At 46.1% G+C, this 20,480-nt stretch overlaps 1 protein-coding gene across 6 annotated transcripts in view; it reads right to left on the reverse strand.

The window, feature by feature from the left end:
- cfap91 (cilia and flagella associated protein 91) overlaps positions 1–20,480 on the reverse strand; it is a 157,560-nt gene that overhangs the window by 17,518 nt on the left and 119,562 nt on the right. For all 6 annotated transcript variants that reach the window (XM_038801921.1, XM_038801919.1, XM_038801917.1 and 3 more), the window contains exons 12-16: positions 17,583–17,654; positions 13,349–13,495; positions 11,424–11,645; positions 8,429–8,577; positions 928–1,019 (exon numbers count right to left, since the gene is read on the reverse strand). In XM_038801921.1, the coding sequence (XP_038657849.1) occupies positions 928–1,019; positions 8,429–8,577; positions 11,424–11,645; positions 13,349–13,495; positions 17,583–17,654 (682 nt within the window). The remainder of the gene's footprint in view (positions 1–927; positions 1,020–8,428; positions 8,578–11,423; positions 11,646–13,348; positions 13,496–17,582; positions 17,655–20,480) is intronic.

Consider the following 20,480-nt stretch of genomic DNA (forward strand, 5'->3'; position numbering starts at 1 on the left):
TCTTGACCTTTGCCTCCCTGGTAGCCCGGAGACGGATCTTGCTAAAATGGAGGGATTCGAACCTCCCGAAGTCGGGAGTGTGGGTGAGTGACCTGGCGGGGTTTCTCAGGCTTGAGAAAATTAAGTTTGCTCTGAGGGGTTCGGTGGAAGGGTTTGCTCAGAGATGGCAGCAGTTTATCAACTTCTTTGGGAAAAATTAGGCTGTCAGCAGAGGCAGGGAGGGGGCGGGGTTAGAAAAGGGGAGGCAGAGGGAATCGGAAAAGGTAGGGCGGGTTGGTGGGGAATTATTGTTGGGGTGTTGGTTATGTAAAGCTATGTTGGCTGGTTTGGGGGAGTGTTGTTGTCCATTGTGTTAAAATTTATAATACAAATGCTTCAATAAAATATTATTCCAAAAAAATAAATAGTGTAGCTGCAAGAGCAGGTCAGAGATTGAGAGTTCACTCCCCATCACTGACGCACAATGCCAGCAGTGTGTACCAGATACAAGATGCACATGCAGCAATTGACCTAGGCTCCATTGGCAGCATCTTGCAAGCCCATGACCTCTACCACCTAGAAGGGTAAGGGGAGCAGGCACATGCGAACACCACCCCTCCAAGTCACAGAGCATCCTGACGTGGAACTATATTGTTATTCCTTCACTGTCACTTGGTCAAATTCCTGGAATTCCCTTCCTAATTCCGAGTGTACCTACAACACATGGACTGCAATGTTCAAGAAGGTGACTCACTACCACCTTCTCGAGGGCAATTAAGGATGGGAACAAATGTTGGTCTCACCAGCGATATCTGCATCCCATGAAAGAAAAAAAAAGGATACAAGGGGTTGGTAACTGCACAATATACTGCCACTTCCTTCAGCCTCTCAGCTAATATCAAGGTTAATATTTCTCATTCTCCATCCACACACTTGAATATTTCTTACCTCTGTCCCTCATTATTATTTTGTGCGCCTCTGGAATTAGGAAGCTGTGAACCAATTCTGAAACAATCTCTTGCGATTGTAAACGGGTCCGGCTAATGAGAAAATAAAGTTCAGATTACTACTTAGCAGAATAAGTCACTACAGGAGCAAAACTCCGATTTATAGTGTCTGTTTTAGGGCATGGTAAGTGATGTGGGTCCTGTCAGATGCCTTACTGGTTTGGGCTTTAACATGCACACAGTGAGCATTTGCTGAAAATATTTAGAGTAAGCAAATCCATAATTTCAATTAGCAAGTAACGATGATTTGGTGCCATGTTACCATTTTGGAACTCAACATTCCTGCTAATGCCCAGCCTTAATCATGCACAGCTGAATATCTGTTCAGAAGGAACCCCCACCTCTCTTTCTCTCTTCAGGTACCATGCTGTGAAAGGACATTGGCTGTGATTGATGCAGGGTTACGCTTGGCAAGGTACTGCAGTGGTTTGTCATTGATCAGGAAACTCCCCTGCTCTTGCTGCCTGCATTAGGCATATCAGAAGGATTTACAAATTGAGAATCATCCTGTTTGGCCGCAGTGTGACACACCTTCCATGGTCAAGCCCTGAAGTGGAACTTGAACTTGAAGCTTCTGGCCCAGACGAGAGATGCTACCACTACACCACAAGACGTCCACAACCCCCACCTGTGCAATTTAAGGCTCATTAATTACTTCCACTTAGTTGCTGATAGGTTTCTACCAGCAGCTTCTTTCATTGAAGAAGAGCTATGCGGTTTTCAGAATTGTTTAATGTTGTTAAAGTCTAAAAAAAAGTGATGTGGAGATGCCGGCATTGGACTAGGGTGAGCACAGTAAGAAGTCTTACAACACCAAGTTAAAGTCCAACAGGTTTGTTTCAAATCACTACCTTTCGGAGCACTGCTCCTTCCTCAGGTGAATATGTCAGGTGAATGTCCTCCTTCACCTGAGGAAGGAGCTGCGCTCCGAAAGCTAGTGTTTGAAACAAACCTGTTGGACTTTAACCTGGTGTTGTAAGACTTCTTACTGTTAAAAAAAAAGTGGTGTGGCACATGCTAACAGACGTTGTCCTGACTCAAATCGTCTGCACAAAGCAGTTGTTCCCGGTCATGGGCGCAGTTGTAGGCGTTTCTCTTGAAATACAGCATGACTGGGAGAATGAGAAGAAATGATGTAGAGCAGGAAAAATTGATAGGAGAGAAGAGCAAATGGGCAGGGGGTGTGGGAAGAACAGCTCTCAGCAGATGGCCATAGCTACCCAGAGTGTTCAGGAAAAAGTGATTCAACTTGAATCTTTAGAAGGAATAGGGTATCAGATATCTGTACTTCAATAAGGGCATTCTCATTGGAATCAGCCACGCTGCAGCCACAGAGCAGGTGTGGCCCACATTGCCAGTAGCTGTGAAGATGACTGTTGTCATCAACATTTATGCATTAGGCTGGAGCTGGAAAATTTGCAGCACCTTGTGGTTTGCAGGCTTCCCTGCAGTGTGCCACTGACTGTATGCATGCTGCTTTGGGAGAACTGTATGTCAGCACGGTGAGTTCTGTTTGGCTCAACAAGAGTTCTTTTGGAGTTGGGTGAAACACGGAGAAAGTGAAGCTAAAAATACTCTGTATGTAGCTCAGTCTCAGTCCAGGCAGGAGCAGAACGCAGCTGGGTTTCATAAACATCAAGGTTGGATTCCTGTTCCCATTGACCTCGCAGTCAGCATCACAGTGAAGCAGGCAGTAAAAGTGAGAGTAAAAGAGCGCGAGGAGAACGACTGAGACACAGGGTGAAAGAGTGCAAGGAGAACAATGGAGACACAGGATAAAAGAACGCAAAGAGAGGAGTGGGACACAGGATTAAAGAGAGATTAAGGAGAGCGGTGGAGCCACAGAATAAAAGAGTGCGAGGAGAATGGCAGAGACACAAGGTGAAAGAGCACAAGGAGAGCAGAGAAGTCAGAGAGTAAAAGCGCTTGAAGAGAGGCAGAGATGCAGAGTAAAAGAGCGCAATGAGAGCGGTGGAGACACAGGATTAAAGAGCAGTGGAGATACAGGAATAAAGAGTGCGAGAAGAACGGCAGAGACACAGAGCAAAAGAGTATGAGGAGAGTGGCGGACACAAAGGGATAAAGAGCACGAGGAGAGTGCCAGAGACACAGTAAAAGAGTGAGGAGAGTGTCGGAGTCACGGAGAAGTCTGCAGGGAACGGACTTGGAGGGCGGAGCATTGGGGCGGTGAGTATAAAGTAATTTACCTCGGTGAAGCTGAAAAAACTGGAAAGTAACATTACAGTAAAGCTGTGACCTGATTGGCTGTTGGGGAATCTGCACTAAATTTGAGGAAAAAAAAACATCAAAAATCTAATTAATTAACTAAGTCGAGATGGCTGGGCAGGCGATGTGCTGCGGCTGCATGATGTGGGAGCTGGCAGATCCTATTGCAAGTTGCAGCGACCACATCTGCAGAAAGTGTTTGTGGCTCGAGGAATTTTGGCTCAGAATTGATGAGCTGGAGTCTGAGCCTCAGACATTGCGGCACATCTGGGAGGGGGAAGAGTTATCTGGACGCTGTTTTTCAGGAGGCATTCACACCCCCTAGATTAAGTACCTCAAATACGGCCAGTGGTCAGGTATAGCGGAGTGTGACAGAGTGAGGCAGGTAGAGGGATCCTAAATTCCGAAATGGAGGAACCTCAACTCTTGATCTTGTCCAACAGGTACGAGGTGCTTGCTCCCTGTGTGGATGAGTAAAAGGACTGTAGGGAGGATGAGCCAGCTGACCATTGCACCGTGGTACAGGAGGCCATTCAAGTGGGGGAGCAAAAAGGCAAGTGGTAGTTGTAGGGGATTCTATAATTAAGGGACCTTGTAGCATCCTTTGTAAGTAGGACTAAGAGACCTGCATGGTATGTTGCCTGCGGTGCCAGGATGAGGGACATCTCCAACCAACTTGAAAGATATTGGAGAGGGAGGGCGAGGATCCAGTTGTTGTGGTCCATGTTGGGACAAACAATATAGGCAAGATTAGGAAAGAGGACCTGTTTGGGGAATATCAGGAACTAGGAACAAAATTAAAGAACAGGTCCTCAAGGGTCATTCACGGATGACACCAAGGTTGGTGGAGTCGCAGATAGTGTTGAGGATTGTCAGAGGATATAGCAGGGCATAGGTAGGTTGAAAACTTGGCAGAGAAATGGCAAATGGAGTTTAATCCAGACAAATGTGAGATAATGCATTTTGGTAGGTCTAACATAGAGGGGAAATATTCTGTAAATGGTAAAACTCTTAGGAATATAGAAAGTCAGAGAGATCTGGGCACGCATGTTCACAGATCTTTGAAAGTGGCAACACAAGTGGACAAGGTAGTCAAGAAAGCATACGGAATGCCTGCCTTCATTGGACGGGGCATCGAGCATAAAAGCTGCAGTGTGAGCAGGAGAACTTTCGGAACAGTACATTTCCAGTCCTACCATGGAGCAAACTGTGCTGGATCTGGTCCTAGGAAATGAGGCAGGGCATGTGCAGAACGTCAGAGTGGGGGAGCCATTGGGAAGTAGCGATCATAATTTAATATTTAATATTAAGTTGGAAAAGGATAAAAGGCAGTCACAGATTAAGATCCCAGACTGGAAAAGGGCAAATTTTAGGGGTCTAAAAGTTGAACTGGAGCAGGTTGATTGGAAATGAATTTGGTGGACAGAAGAGTGGATGAAAAATGGGAGATTTTCAAAGGAGAGATGAATAGGGTGCAAGCTAGGCATGTACCCATGAGAAATAAATATGGGGTATCCAAAGCTAGACTACCCTGGATGACTAAGGACATTGATGATAAAATGAGGAAGAAAGAAAAGAGGCATATGACACATGCCGGAATAATAATAGTAATAGAAATCAGGAAGAGTATCTCAAATGCAGGAAAGAGGCGAAGACTGGAATAAGGAGAGCTAAGCGGAAGCATGAGGAAAGGATTGCAGGCTGTAAAACAAATAGCAAAATATTCTTCAAACATATTAATGGTAAAAGAATAGTGAAGGATAGAGTGGTGTCTTGGGAATGTCACTTAAGAAATGTTTGTCTTCTCAAGTGGCTGCAGTGATGTCATTGTGTGGATGGAGCTGAGCTCTGGCTCTGCTTTTTACTTTTGTTTTGAGCTGGAAGCTGTTTTCAGCTCTGAGTTTTCGTTTCATTTTCAGTTGGAGAGCTGCATTCAAACCAAGGAGGTGTATTTTGGTCTCTCTCTCTCTCTGCCTGCTAAAGAATGTCTCCAGATCACATGATGATTTAAAAGTAATACCTGTTTCTGTAAGGAATGCAAACCTACTGTCTTTGTTAAAAAGAGTCTTTGACTTATGGATGTTGTGAGGAAAGTTATTAAGTGTTACCTATAGAGTACTGTATCATTGGGGAGGGTATCAGTGTTGGTAGTTGATAAGATGTTTACTATGCGTTTATAAAATGTTAACTGGATTCATAGAATAAACGTTGTTTTTGTTTAAAAATACACTAGATATCTGTTGCATCACACCTGTAAAGTGCGCCCTTGTGCTCCCCATAACCAAAATCTATTAAAAGTTGTGGGTCAGGTGAACTCCATGATATACTTTCGTATTCTTTAAACCCTGGCCCATAATAGTGCGCCCATAAAGGACAAGCAGTGTAAACTGCTCACTGAAGAGTATGGCAGTGTTACTAAAAGTACTTTGCTTCTGTCTTTACCAAATTCGAAGATGGTGACAATGGCCCATTGAAAATGTGGGTGTTGAGCAACTGAGCCGTATAGTGATAAATAAAGAAAAGGTGCTAAAAAGGCTGGCATCACTCCAGGTAGAGAGGTCGCCAGGCCCGGGTAGGATGCATCGTAGATTGCTGAGAGAGGTAAGGGAGCATATTGCGGAGCCGTTAACAGAAAATTTCCAGGACTCTCTGAACACAGGATTAGTCCTGGGGGACTGGAGGAATGCAAATGTGACACCATTGTTTATCATAGAATTATAGAATTTACAGTGCAGAAGGGAGGCCATTTGGCCCATCGAGTCTGCACTGGCTCTTGGAAAGAGCACCCTACCCAAGGTCAGCACCTCCACACTACCCCCATAACCCTGAAACCCCACCCAACACTAAGAGCAATTTTGAACACCAAGGGCAATTTATCATGGCCAATCCACCTAACCTGCACATCTTTGGACTGTGGGAGGAAACTGGAGCACCCGGAGGAAATTCACGCACACACGGGGAGGATGTGCAGACTCCGCACAGACAGTGACCCAAGCCAGAATCGAACCTGGGACCCTGGAGCTGTGAAGCGTTTGTGCTATCCACAATGTTACCGCGCAAAGGATAACCCAGGAAACTATAGACCTGCCAGCTTGACATCAACAGTGGGGAAACTGGTGGAGGACATAATATGGGATGAGATAAATATACATTTGGAGAAAAATAAGTTAATACTAGACAGTCAACATGGCTTTGTCAAGGGCTAATACGAGACAGTCAACATGGCTTTGTCAAGGGCAGGTCACGTCTGACAAATTTAATGGAGTTCCTTGCAAGGTGACACAGACAGAGGATGAGAGTAGTGCCGTGGATGTTGTATATTTAGAATTTTAGAAAGCATGTGATACTGTGCCATTGGCAGGTTGGTTAGCAAATTAAAAATGTTTGGGATTGATGGGTCCTTGGCAGCATGGATTAGAAGTTGGCTAAGAAGCTGTAAACAGAGTACAAGTATAGATGGAGTTGAGTTAAAAGTGGTGTTCCCCAGGACTCGGTGTTGGGACCCTTGCCTTTTCTGATGTATATAAATGATTTAGAAGTGGGCGTTGAGGGCAAAATCTCCAAATTTGCAGATGATACTAAAGCGAGGGAGAATAGTGAATTGTGAGGATGATGCTGAGCAACTTCGGAGGATCATTGACAAGTTGGCCAAATGGGCAGATGAACTTCAAAGCAGCAAAACGTGAGGTAATGCATTTTGGTAGAAGAAACATGAGAAGACAATAGAAACTCAATGGTACAACTTTGAGGGGAGTACAGGAGAAGAGGGGTTTTGAAGTTCAAGTGCACAATTGTCTGAAGGTGGCCAGGCAAATTGAAACAGTTGTTAAGTGGACTTACGGGATCCTTGGGTTTATAAATAGAGTGATACAACTCTACAAATCATTGGTCAGACCACATTTGGAGTATTGTGTTCAGTTCTGGGCACCTTATTTATGGAAGGAAGTTGAAGCCCTAGAGAGATTGCAGAGGAGATTTACTAGAATGATACCAGGAATGAGGAATTTTAGATACAAGGAAAGATTGGAGAAATTGGGCTTGTTCTCTTTGGAGCAGAGAAGATTAAGAGGCGACCTTATTGAGGTATTCAAAATTACAAACAATTTTGACAGGGTAAAGAAGGATATTCTTTTTCCACTAGTTGGTATGTCAGTGAAGAGGGGTCGCAATCTCAAGATGGTCAGCAAGAGAACTAGGAGTGAGATAAGAAGAAACTTATTTACTCAGAGCGTTCCTGGGATTTGGAATGTGCAGCCTGGGAGAGTGGTGAAGGTGGATTCCATAGGAGGTTTCAAAAGAGAGCTGGATACATATTGAAAGGGATTAATTAAGAGGGCCAGAGACAGTGCTGGAGAATGGGACTAGCTGAGTAGCTCTTTGGGGAGCCGGTGCGGACATGATGGGCCTCCTTCTGTCCTGTAAATAACAAAAACAAAAGATGTGCACTTGCATTGCCAAGGCATACAAAGCCAAGGGCCAAATGCAGGAAAATGGGATTAGATTACTTAGATGGTTGCTTTTGACTGACGCAGACGCAATGTGCCGAAGGGCCCTTTCGGTGGTGTAAACCTCTCTGACTATGACTTTATACTTAATGCCTCTGTAGTCTAGATTAGTATTCCATTCCGAGGAGCCTGATAACACAATGCAGTGCTGCAGAAGGTGAAATGCGTGTGATTTACCACAATATGTTCCTCATGTAACTGCGTGGATAAAAAGGTGCTGTAGAGACAGAAAACAAAGATTAGATATAAATATTACTTTTCAAACGAGCAGAATCTGAGTAATAGTGTGTTTTGAGATTTGTGCTGGTATCTGTTGCATTTCCTATATAAATATTTTGGATATAGATGAATATTGAAATCTTCTAATTATGCCAAATTAGAACACATAGCAAAATATCAAGACGAATATAAATGATTACAGATGGTCATAGATAGGATTGAGCAAATGCAATTCAATGCAGAGAAATATGCAGAGAAAGTGGATTAATTTGAGGAAAAGAATGCAAATTATATCCTAAATGGTGACAGTTGTTAATTAAATAGCAGACAGATTTCTGTGGAGACACATATTTTTAAAGATGGAATGTGAAATGCCATAAAAAGGTAAGCAATCTTCTTATTCAACTTTTGATTTTGTCTTTAGATCATGATAATAAAATTCGTGGCTGACTAAATTTAAATACTCAAAACAAATAATTTAAAGCTACGTACTGCTGTTCAATTTCATAGGCAATATCATTGATTTCATCTGCCATTTTACAGATCTCTTGGCGTGCTTGATCTTCTGCTGTAGCTTCCACAGACTTCAACAAGATGTCCTCCAAATAAGAGTCCACTGTGGTCTGGTGTACTTTAACAATCTGCACCAGACAAGGATAACCAAAAATCACTTGAATGAAATGACATAGTTTGGGGAAAGCGAATGAACAAATGGGTATGTTAATAATTTCCTTATGCCAATATCCCTTTGATCTGGAAGGTTTACAGTAATCATCTAGGCCAGGAAATTGGGCTCTAAAGCACCACTGGTGCCTAGGCTATGAAAACCTTCAGGTAAGCAATTGGTACAAATAGTGATTCTGGCGTGGTGTCCTATGCTGGAGAGGGTGCAAGCATGCGTATGCTGGGAGCATCAGGAGTGCTCAGATTATGATGTTCGTCAGCTATTCCGACTGACTTGATGAACTGTTTTGAAACCTGGACTGTGTAAACGCCTGTGCCAATTACTTACAGCTGAACAGGTGTTTAACTGCACAAGGAACCCCACCCTTCCATCCATTATTGCTATTTAAAGGGCCAACGATCCAACTTTCAGGTTAGATACTTTTTAACGTACTTCAGCTATTGCAAATTTGTAAAACACTGCACATTTGTTTGCTAAGGTTGTGTTGAATTAAAACAGCCATACAAGGGGGCCAGAGGATTTGGTCACAGGTCCAAACTAAGTCAGTAGCAGGTTTCGGGGCTATAGTTGTAGTGCCTCCGGCACTGAAATCTCATGACAAATTCAAGGTCGAACACAAACATGGAAACCTAGTTTTGATTGCCACCTACCGCCCTCCTTCAGCTGATGAATCTGTACTCCTCCATGTTGAACACAACTGAAAGAAGCTCCGAGTGTGGAAGGACACATAATGTTCTCTGGGTAGGATACTTTCCAATTAAGGGGCAATTTAGCATGGCCAATCCACCTACCCTGCACATCTTTGGGTTGTTGGGGCGAACCCACCGGACACGGGGAGAATGTGCAAATGCCACACAGACAGTGGCCCGGGGCCAGGATCGAACCCGGGTCCTCAACGCCGTAGGCAGCAGTGCTAACCACTGTGCCATGGTGCCACCCCATCACCTGAGTATTTGTTCGCTTATCCGCATTCTCTTTCCTCTCCTCTTTCCCCAAGGAGATGGCAGCCATGATGGAGCAGAGACCTCAAAACATTTTAACAGAGAGATGGGCCGGGATTCTCCCCGACCCGGCGGGGTGCGGAATTCTTTGCACCTGTAGGGGCCAAGCCCTCACATTGAGGGGCTAGGCCCGCGCCGGAGCAGTTGCCGCTCCACCGGACGGCGTGAACGACCTTTGGCGCCCCGCCAGCCAGGGCCGAAAGGCCTTCTCCGGCTGGCGGAAGACCGCGCATGCGCCGGTGCGCCACGGCACAGGCCGCCCGCCGATCAGTGGGCCCCGATCGTGGGCCAGGACACCGTGGGGGCACCCCCCCGGGGTCAGATCGCCCCGCGCCCCCCCCAGAACCCCGGAGCCTCGGAGCCCACCCGCGTCGTCAAACCCACCAGTCAGGTAGGTGTTTTGATTCCCGCCGGCAGGAGAGGCCTGTCAGCAGCGGGACATCGGCCTATCACTGGCCGGAGAATCGCCGCGGGGGGGGCCCGCCGACCAGCGCGGGGGGCCCGCCGACCGGCGCGGCGCGATTCCCACCCCTGCCGAATCTCGGGGGGTCGGAGAATTCCGCCCCTGGTGTTGAAGTCTCTGTAAGCGGATACCTTCAATAAATCCTGGCTGTAGACACTGGGCGCGATTCTCCGCTCCCGGGAAAATTCGTGAAGGCCGTCGGGAACTCGGCAGAGTTTCACGACGGCCTCGGAGCCCACTCCTCTCACCGAATTCACCCCCACCCGTTATGTTCGGCTGGCGGGCCTTGACGCTTGCATCAAGGCGGTGCGCCGTGAATGACGCGACGGTGGCGCCTATGTGACGTCAGCCGCGCATGCGCAGGTTGGCCAGCTCCAACCCGCGCACGCGCGGCTGACGTCACGACGGCTGACAGCTCAAACCCGCGCATGCGCGGTGGCCGTCTTCCCCTCAGCCGCCCCGCAAGACCTGGCGGCTTGATCTTGCGGGGCGGCGGAGGGGAAATAGTGCGTCCGATTGAGACGTTGGCCCGACGATCGGTGGGCACCGATCGCAGGCCTGTCCCCTCCCGAGCACAGTTGTGGTGCTCATTCCCCACCAGGCCCCCTACAAGCCTCAAAACGGGCATCTCATGGCGATTTCATGACGGCAGCGACCAGTTGTGGTTGCTGCCGTCATGAAACGGTCGCGAACGGCAGGCCGCTCGGCCCATCCGGGTCAGAGAATCGGCGGTCGTCGTGAAAACGGCGAGCGGCGATTCTTCCGAGCGGGGGGTGGGAGAATCGCGGGGAGCGCCAGGGGGTCGTGAAATTAGTCAGGGGGCCCTCCCGCGATTCTCCCACCCGGCGTGGGGAGCGGAGAATCGTGCCCACTGAGTTTTCATTTTCAAGCATCTTTCTGACAGGGATGAGATGCAGTGCCTGGAATGGTTGCAGCTGAAGTGCAGCCACAACAGAGAAGTTAACCTTGAAATATCTGAATCTCTTAGACCAGAGATGTAATGATGGCTCTGTTTGATTTTGAAATGTTCACTAATTTTGTGTCAGTTTTGAGGTGATTTTCGTTTTTCTTAAATGAGGATTGTCTCTTTAAAATGTTCACTACATGTCTTGTATAGCTTAGAGGTTGCCCCCTTTTCTTGTATACAGGTACTATACCACAATTTGTTGTAGAGTAATGGAGCAAATCAATGCTGCCCTTATATTTCTGGAACCTATCGAATTGACTCCCATTGAAAAATGTGTTCATCGTTCATGATTTTGTCATTTGCAAGATTTTGCAACCCCTGCGAATGGTGGAAACTTACTGCAATGTAATTTTATATTGCATGTATCTGACCTGCTTGAAAATTTCATCCTCCTCCCTCCTGCGTCTCTCCTCTACTTGACGTAAACCACTTTCTTCTGCCTCTCTGATCCGACGGCGACGCTCGGCCAACATAACAATTGCATGGATCCGCCGTTCCTCCTGCAGCCGCAGCAGTTCCTTATTCAGGAAGTCAAACATGTCTGCAAGTACACAACCTTCAATGTGTGACAGATAATCTTCCATTGTAGAACGCTGTAGCAAGACAAAAATAATTCATACACTAATTGGAATAATTTTTTTTGTAGAAAACATTTTATTGAGGCATTTATAATTGTAACATTTTAACATATTAACATTCTAAATAACAGAGCAGTGCGACACACAGTAACATACCCAACTTCCCCCCGCCCTAACTCCTAGCTACCCATATATTAGATTCCCTGCCCTTATTCTTCACTTCCCCGCCTTCCCCTCCCTCCTTCTTTCTGCTGACGGTCAGTTTTCCTTAAAGAAGTCGATGAACGGCTGCCACCTCCGAGCGAACCCCTGTATCAAACTCCTTAAGGCAAACTTAATCTTCTCTAGTCTGAGAAACCCTGCCATGTCACTGACTCACACCCACGACTTTGGAGGCTCCGAGTCCCTCCATTCCAGCAAAATCCGTCTCCGGCCCACCGTAATAAATTTATAATGGTCTGCTGCAAAAACAATCATTGGTAAATATTAATAATACCTTGCGCTGCATTATGCTCTTTTTTCTTGTCTAAACGTCAATTTAAAATTGCATGATGTTCTGAAGTATTATATCTGCCTACAACTTTATTTCATCATGTATAATAGAAGCACCTGAAACAGAATGGCCTGGAAATTCAATGATGCAGCACTCAATTTACAGGTGTAAAATTGGCACCAAAGCATTCAATATTGTGGGTGGTGTGTGTGGACGTATTCTACATTGGAAGTGTGCCACCATATTGGCTTCAGCATCACAAGGGAAATCCAAGTCCACAGTTGAAACAGTGTAAGGCACCAATAACGCACCATTTGATTTCTTCATTATTCGGCACTGGGTTGACTGTAGTCAGGAAACTAGAACTCTGGTCTAATCTGACCTAAGGGGCCACTGCAGACCACAAAGAAATGTCAGCTTTTAGAAAAATATGTAACAGAATGTGGTGCTCTTTATTATTACCAATTTTTAATCATTTTTCTGACAGGGTTGAGATGCAGCTGAAGTGCAGCCACAACAGAGAAGTTAACCTCGAACACAAGTGGACAAGGTAGTCAAGAAAGCATACGGAATGCTTGCCTTCACTGGATGGGGCATCAAGTATAAAAACTGGCAAGTCATGCTACAATTGTACAGAACCTTGGTAAGGCTGCACTTGGAATATTGCGCACAATTCTGGTCACCAGAAGGATTTGGAAGCTTTGGAGAGGGTGCAGAGGAGGTTTACCAGGATGCTGTCTGGTCTGGAGGGTGTTAGCTATGTGGAGAGGCTGAATAGACTCTGGCTGTTTGCATTAGAATGACAGAGGTTGAGGGGTGACCTGATAAAGGTCTACAAGATTATGAGGGGCATGGATAGAGTGGATGAGCAGGCACTCTTTCCCCAGGTGGAGAGGTCAGACACCAGGATGTATAGGTTTAAGGTCCGTGGGACAAAGTTTAGAGGAGATGTGCAAGGCAGGTTTTTGTACATAGAGGATGGCGAGTGCCTGGAACACGCTACCAGGGGAGGTTGTGGAAGCAGATACATTAACAAGATGCTCAAAAAGGCATCTCAACAAATACATGGATAGGATGGGTATAGGGGGATACAGCACTGGGAAGTTTGAGGGTTTTGACCAAGGGTGATATCATGACCGGCACAGGCTTGGAGGGCCAAAGGGCCTGTTTCTGCGCTGTATTGTTCTTTGCTTTCCATTAAATATTACAAATCTTGTTGGGTTACCTTCTGCTGCTTTAGATTTTGTTCATGTTGCAAGGCCAATATAGCCTGCATTTCTGCTTGCTTCAGTAGTTGTCTGTCCTCTTGGAGTGCATGAGTGGTGCGGAGTTCTTGAATCAGCTCTATCCGCTTTTCCTTACCTTCAAACATCTATAAAATCATAGATTACATTAGTGTGGTCCCAAAATTCCCAAGATTACCATTAGTGCTGTTCATTTGACCCAAACTATCTGATGTCAACATTCCAACTTCAAGTTGCATGGTTGGAATAGCGAGACTCCCAAACTGCCAGCATTGATACTGTTGATGTCAGAAAGTGTAATTTAACTGAAGCAAGCTGCATGCCCTTCCCACCCATATGCAATATTTTACATTGCAGAACTTTATCAAATTGTGAGAACTGACAAAATTGTATTGCTTTTCACAAACGAGTTAACAAGTGAAAAGGGTGTTCAGTAGAGCTCTGATAACTCAACGATAATACAATTACGCAGCTCTTCGGAGTCTTTTTTTTTGCCTAGTTGATGCATTGTAACAATAAGGCTGAGAAAATAAATATTTTTATTAAGAGGTACCTTCTCACTGAGGAGGCTTTAGGCCAATCCAAGTCCAACAACCTGCTCTGAAAACTCGGCACCACAACAGCTGAGACAATCCACAACATACTAAAACAATCAATAATGTTCTAAATTAAACAACCCAGAATATTCTAGAATAAAGTCAATTTGCCCTATCCCCTAATGTGAACAGATTGATCCTTTAAAAAAAAACCTCAGGATCCAGATATGTATCGTCACCAAAAGATAGGCAATTCTTCTTGGACCATATCCTACCTATGTACCAAGTTTCATTGAAATCCATCTATTAGTTTTTGAAATATATTGTTTACAGAAAAACAGTTTAAGAGACAAAAACATTACCGCTGTCCACCTTCAGTGGTGGAGGTAATAACATGACATACTGCCCTTCGACTATTATCAGCGTTTCAAATTCTCCCAAAGTACACAATGCTGCACAAGTTGATAAATTTCAATCCTGTAGTTGAGAATCCTATATATTTCATAATCTATTTTTTTTTTTAAATAATTTTTATTGAAAAATTTTGTATTTATATAACAACGAACCGCAATAAAATACCAACAATAACAATAATGATAACAGTCATAAACATTCGCCCATCCTTAATGAACAACAAAACATATTAACAATACCTTAAGTTAACACAATATTAAGTTAAATAACCATAGGAAAAAAAAAAATAGAAACAGTAAAGAACACCCTCCATCCCCCCCACCCCGTGTTGCTGCTGCTATTGACCAAGATACCTATCTTTGAGCCAGAAAGTCCAGAAAAGGCTGCCACCGTTTATAGAACCCTTGTACTGATCCTCTCAGGGCAAATTTGACCCTCTCCAATTTTATAAATCCCGCCATGTCACTGATCCAGGTCTCCACGCTTGGGGGCCTCGCGTCTTTCCACTGCATCAAGATCCTCCGCCGGGCTACTAGGGACGCAAAGGCCAGAACACCGGCCTCTTTCGCCTCCTGCACCCCCGGCTCCACCGCAACTCCAAAAATCGCGAGTCCCCAACCTGTTTTGACCCTGGATCCAACCACCCTAGACACCGTCCCCGCCACCCGCTTCCAGAATTCTTCCAGTGCCGGGCATGCCCAGAACATATGGGCGTGATTCGCTGGACTCCCCGAACACCTGGTGCACCTGTCCTCACCCCCAAAGAACCTACTCATCCGAGTCACAGACATATGGGCCCGGTGCAGCACCTTAAATTGGATGAGACTAAGCCTCGCACAGGAAGAGGAAGAGTTGACTCTCTCCAAGGCATCCGCCCAAGTCCCATCCTCTATCTGCTCCCCTAGTTCCCCCTCCCATTTAGCCTTCAGCTCCTCCACTGACGACTCCTCCACCTCCTGCATTACCTTATAAATTTCAGACACCTTCCCCTCTCCGACCCACACCCCCGAAAGCACTCTATCCATTGCCCCCCGCGAGGGCAGCAAAGGAAATTCCTCCACCTGTCGCCTAGCAAACGGCTTTACCTGCAAGTATCTGAACATGTTCCCTTGGGGAGCCCAAATTTATCTTCCAGTTCCCCCAGGCCCGCAAACCTCCCACCAATAAACAGGTCCCTCAATTTACTGATGCCCGCCCTTTGCCACCCCCTAAATCCCCCATCAGTGTTCCCCGGGATGAACCGATGATTTCCACCTAATGGAGCCTCCATCGAGCCCCTTGTTTCCCCCCTATGCCGTCTCCACTGTCCCCAGATTCTTAGGGTCGCTGCCACCACCGGGCTCGTGGTATACCTCTTAGGAGAGAGCGGCAACGGCGCCGTTACCAGGGTACCCAGGCTCGTACCTCTACAAGACGCCATCTCCATTCTTTTCCACGCCCCCCCCCCCCCCTCCATCACCCATTTACGCACCATTGACACATTGGCCGCCCAATAGTACCCCAAAAGGTTGGGCAGCGCCAGCCCGCCTCTATCCCTCCCTCGCTCCAGGAAAACCCTCTTCACTCTCGGAGTCCCATGTGCCCACACGAAGCTCGAAATACTGCTAGGCCCACTCCTAAAGAAGGCCCTGGGGATGAAGATGGGCAGGCACTGAAAGAGGAACAAGAACCTCGGAAGCACCGTCATTTTGACGGACTGCACCCTCCCCGCCAACGACAATGGCAGCATGTCCCATCTCTTGAACTCCTCCTCCATCTGATCCACAAGCCTGGTGAAATTATGCTTGTGAAGAGTCCCCCAGTCCCTGGCCACCTGCACCCCCAGGTACCTAAAACTCTCCCCTGCCCTCCTAAGCGGGAGCCTACCAATTCCCTCCTCCTGGTCCCCAGGGTGCACCACAAACACCTGACTCTTGCCTAGATTTAGTTTATAGCCTGAAAAGGTCCCAAACTCAGCTAGCAGCTCCATCACCCCCGGCATCCCTCCCACCGGGTCCGCCACATAGAGTAGCAGGTCATCGGCATGCAACGACACCCTATGTTCCTCCCCATCCCGCACCAAACCCCTCCACCTCCCTGAATCCCTCAACACCATCGCCAACGGCTCGATTGCCAATGCAAACAACAAGGGGGACAGGGGGCAACCCTGCCTGGTCCCTCGGTAAAGCCGGAAGTACTCCGACCTCCTCCCATTCGTGGCCACACACGCCATCGGGGCCTCATATAGCAGCCTCACCCATCTAATAAACCCTTCACCAAATCCAAACCTCCCCAACACCTCCCATAAGTACCCCCACTCCACTCTATCGAAGGCCTTCTCCGCATCCAGCACCACCACTATCTCAGCCTCCCCCTCAATCGCCGGCATCATGATGACATTCAACAACCTCCGCACATTCGTGTTCAGCTGCCTTCCTTTAACAAAACTTGTCTGATCCTCGTGTACAACCCCTGGCACACAGTCCTCTATCCTGGTGGCCAGGATCTTTGCCAGCACCTTGGCATCCACATTAAGGAGAAATATGGGCTTGTATGAACCACACTGCTGGGGGTCCTTGTCCCTCTTTAAGATTAAAGAAATCAGCGCCCGCGACATCGTCGGGGGCAAAGTCCCCCCTTCCCACACCTCATTAAGTGTCCGCACCAGCAAGGGGCCCACTAGGTCCACAAACTTTTTGTAAAACTCCACCGGGAACCCATCCGGCCCCGGCGCCTTCCCTGACTGCATCTGCCTGATTCCCTTAACCAGCTCCTCCAGCTCAATCAGCACCCCCAACCCCTCCACCTGCTCCTTCTGCACCTTCGGGAAAGATAGCCCGTCGAGAAACCTCTCCATTCCCCTCCTCTCCACCGTTGGCTCCGACCGGTACAGTTCCCCGTAAAAGTCTTTGAAGACCTCATTCACCTCTACCCCCTTCCGCACCACATTCCCACTCTTATCTCTCACTCCAGCAATTTCCCTAGCCGCATCCCGCTTGCGGAGCTGATGAGCCAGCATCCTACTCGCCTTTTCACCATGTTCATACACTGCCCCTTGTGCCTTCCTCCACTGTGCCTCCGCCTTTCTAGTGGTCAGCAAATCAAATTTAGCCTGTAGGCTGCGCCTCGCCCCCAACAATCCCTCCTCTGGTGCCTCCGCGTACCTCCTATCTACCTCCAGCATCTTCCCCACCAGTCTATCCCACTCACTCCTCTCGCTCCTCTCCCTGTGTGCCCGGATGGATATCAACATTTCATAATGTATAAAGAATCCAAAAAAACATACCATATTCTGAACTGTCCTTCCTCTTATTAACTTCTGCAGGTAAATGATAGCCAGGTAGGTTTCCTCTTCTCCCTTAAATAGAGAAATTGGAACAGATATTGTTTGTCTTCGTGAAGGTATTGTCCATCATATCAAATCTTTCTCTTCACAAGCCCATTCGGTTTAAGAAGAAAGTTTGAGGTATAGTCCTAATGTTTAAAATGTGATGCTAAGTGGAATTATATAAAGTTTTACTAATTAAAACATATTAAATATTTGACAAAATTCTGCAGACTTGTAAAACTACATTGAGTACTGAAAAAAGCAGTGGAAACAAAATATACACAGAGGAACTTAAGGCAGTCAATGTTTTTAGTTGTTGCCTTGAAATAGTAAACTGTTTATTGCAACAAAAAATCCAATAAAAAAATCACTGGCCAATATCATTCAGCTTTTATTCAGTGGTTGAGGTGAATAATTTGTTCTATTTTAGGAATATTAATTTCTGTACTATATAATTTTCAATTATTTCCTTTCCCTCCTCTTCCCACTTGTTCTTTGAGGTGGCAAAGAGAAATATTCTGCCTCCCTCCACCTCCAATGTGACCCTCGAGATGCACTTGCATTCGCCAAATTCTAACGGATGTGAATGTTTAGTTGATGGCATGCAACATCTTTTCCATCATTATGCCATCACATTCATGGCATCCAGTGTTGCTGAAAAGATGAGACTTATCATTTGAATAGCCACTTTGACAGATGCATCCTATCACAGAGTAATCAAAAAAACCTACCATGTTCTGAGTGGGATCCAAGTTGTAATTTTCGTATGTTTAAAATTTCTTGCAAATTTGATTGTCTCTAACAGTTATGTCAGTCACACTATGACATTGCAAGGCATCACAGCAAGGTTCATCTTTCCCCTCCTGGCAACTTAGCGGCATGAAGCATAATGTAGAATCACCCACTGATCTGGATGAACTGCAAATTTTTCACCTGCCATTCATTGTGCATGTTCTCCTTTGACTTAAAATTTCTGTAAGAAGTCTTACAACACCAGGTTAAAGTCCAACAGGTTTGTTTCAAACACGAGCTTTCGGAGCACGGCTCCTTCTTCAGGTGAATGGAAAGGCTTGTTCCAGAAGCCTTTCTGGAATTTCTGGAACAAGCCTTTCCATTCACCTGAAGAAGGAGCCGTGCTCCGAAAGCTCGTGTTTGAAACAAACCTGTTGGACTTTAACCTGGTGTTGTAAGACTTCTTACTGTGCTCACCCCAGTCCAACGCCGGCATCTCCACATTAAAATTTCTGAGAATTGCTTTTATTTCTTTAAAAAAAAATTTTTTTTAAACTTAGAGTACCCAATTATTTTTTTTCCAATTAAGGGGCAATTTAGCGTGGCCAATCCACCTAACCTGCACATCTTTGGGTTGTGGGGGTGAAACCCACGCAGACATGGGGAGAATGTGCAAACTCCACACCGACAGTGACCCAGGACTGGGATTCAAACCCAGGTCCTCAGCGCCGCAATCCCAGTGATATCCACTGCGCCACATGCCGCCGCGCATTTATTTCTTGGAGAAGATCGCACAGGCTACAAGGAACCACACCTGAATTGCACAAGATTCCACACATACCGTCTTTACATTACATGAGGGGGGAAACTCATCTTTTCATATAATCATGTAGTGGAAGCATTGGAAGGTGAAAAAATAGGAACAAGTCCTTACTTCTGGCTTTTCTTCTCACTCACTCAAAATCAGGCATACACAAAATCACACAACTACCATTTACAGTTAGTATTTTGTAATGCAAGCTCTGATGGAAGGTGTATCTAGAATCCTGCATTAACATTTGTCCTTTATTTTGTTGTATGCCGGAAATAGGGCCTTGTCAGGGTGGCCACTATCTGACAGTATTTCATATCAGACTAAGTATCATTGGGTGGAATTTTCCTGGCAGGTCTTGTGGTGGGTAGGGGCTCAAACCTTTGCGTGATGGCAAAAGTCAGGTTGCTGCGGGCATGGAAATAAATTGGAATCTTCCACTTCCAATTGTTATGGTGAGCTGATGACAGGTCACATTTCCAACTAATCCATGAGGGATCCACATTTACGTGCATTTCCATATCATGAACGCTCATTAAAAACCCAGCTCGCCAGAATCACGTTCTCCCCCCCGATCGAATTGCCTCACCAACAAATAACCCTTCACTTCACTCACAACTTTGAGGTTTCTTTAAAGTACACTGACCACCTATTGGCAAGTAACAGGTTGCCTTTACCTGTGCCAGCAGCAACTGTTCGGCATTTATTTGCAAATGTAAAGCGCTGACACATGCTTGAGGTCGACACTCCAAAATTGGCTTGCTCTGAGGCAGCCAGTGCGATTGTGGGTTGTACTTACGAAATCTAGCACTACTGATACCTGCTGATCAAGAAGATAAATAATTTTTCAATTTTCAGAGTCAGGAATGCTCCTAATCATTCCCAATCTTCCCTTTCTTAGCCCGAACCCTGATTTTTTGACCCCGAGCACCCTTCATCTTTGCCAAGGCCCTGAATCCTAATTCGCCACCCACCCCACTCTTGATTTTCCTAAACTCTAGGTCCTCCCGGTCTCCCTGGATTGCAGGTCACTGACCCAGTCTATGAAAGCCCAGCTAGATTGAGGACTGCTATGACACTAAAAGTGGCCTGATTTTTCTTTACTTGATCCTCTCTTGGGCAAATCATTGTTGGAGAGAGCACCTCAAGCAGACGTCCTTTACATTGACAAATAGGTCCTAACTTCTGCTGCAGACATGAGTAGTTTGTCACTACCCAATATGGGTGGAACTAACGTAGGCAATAGAACAACGAGGCCCAAGGCCATGCATTAGGGCCCAAAAACCAGATGCTCCTTTATTTATTTATAAGCT

The sequence above is a fragment of the Scyliorhinus canicula genome, chromosome 7, assembly GCF_902713615.1.
Source record: "Scyliorhinus canicula chromosome 7, sScyCan1.1, whole genome shotgun sequence".
Taxonomy (NCBI): domain Eukaryota; kingdom Metazoa; phylum Chordata; class Chondrichthyes; order Carcharhiniformes; family Scyliorhinidae; genus Scyliorhinus; species Scyliorhinus canicula.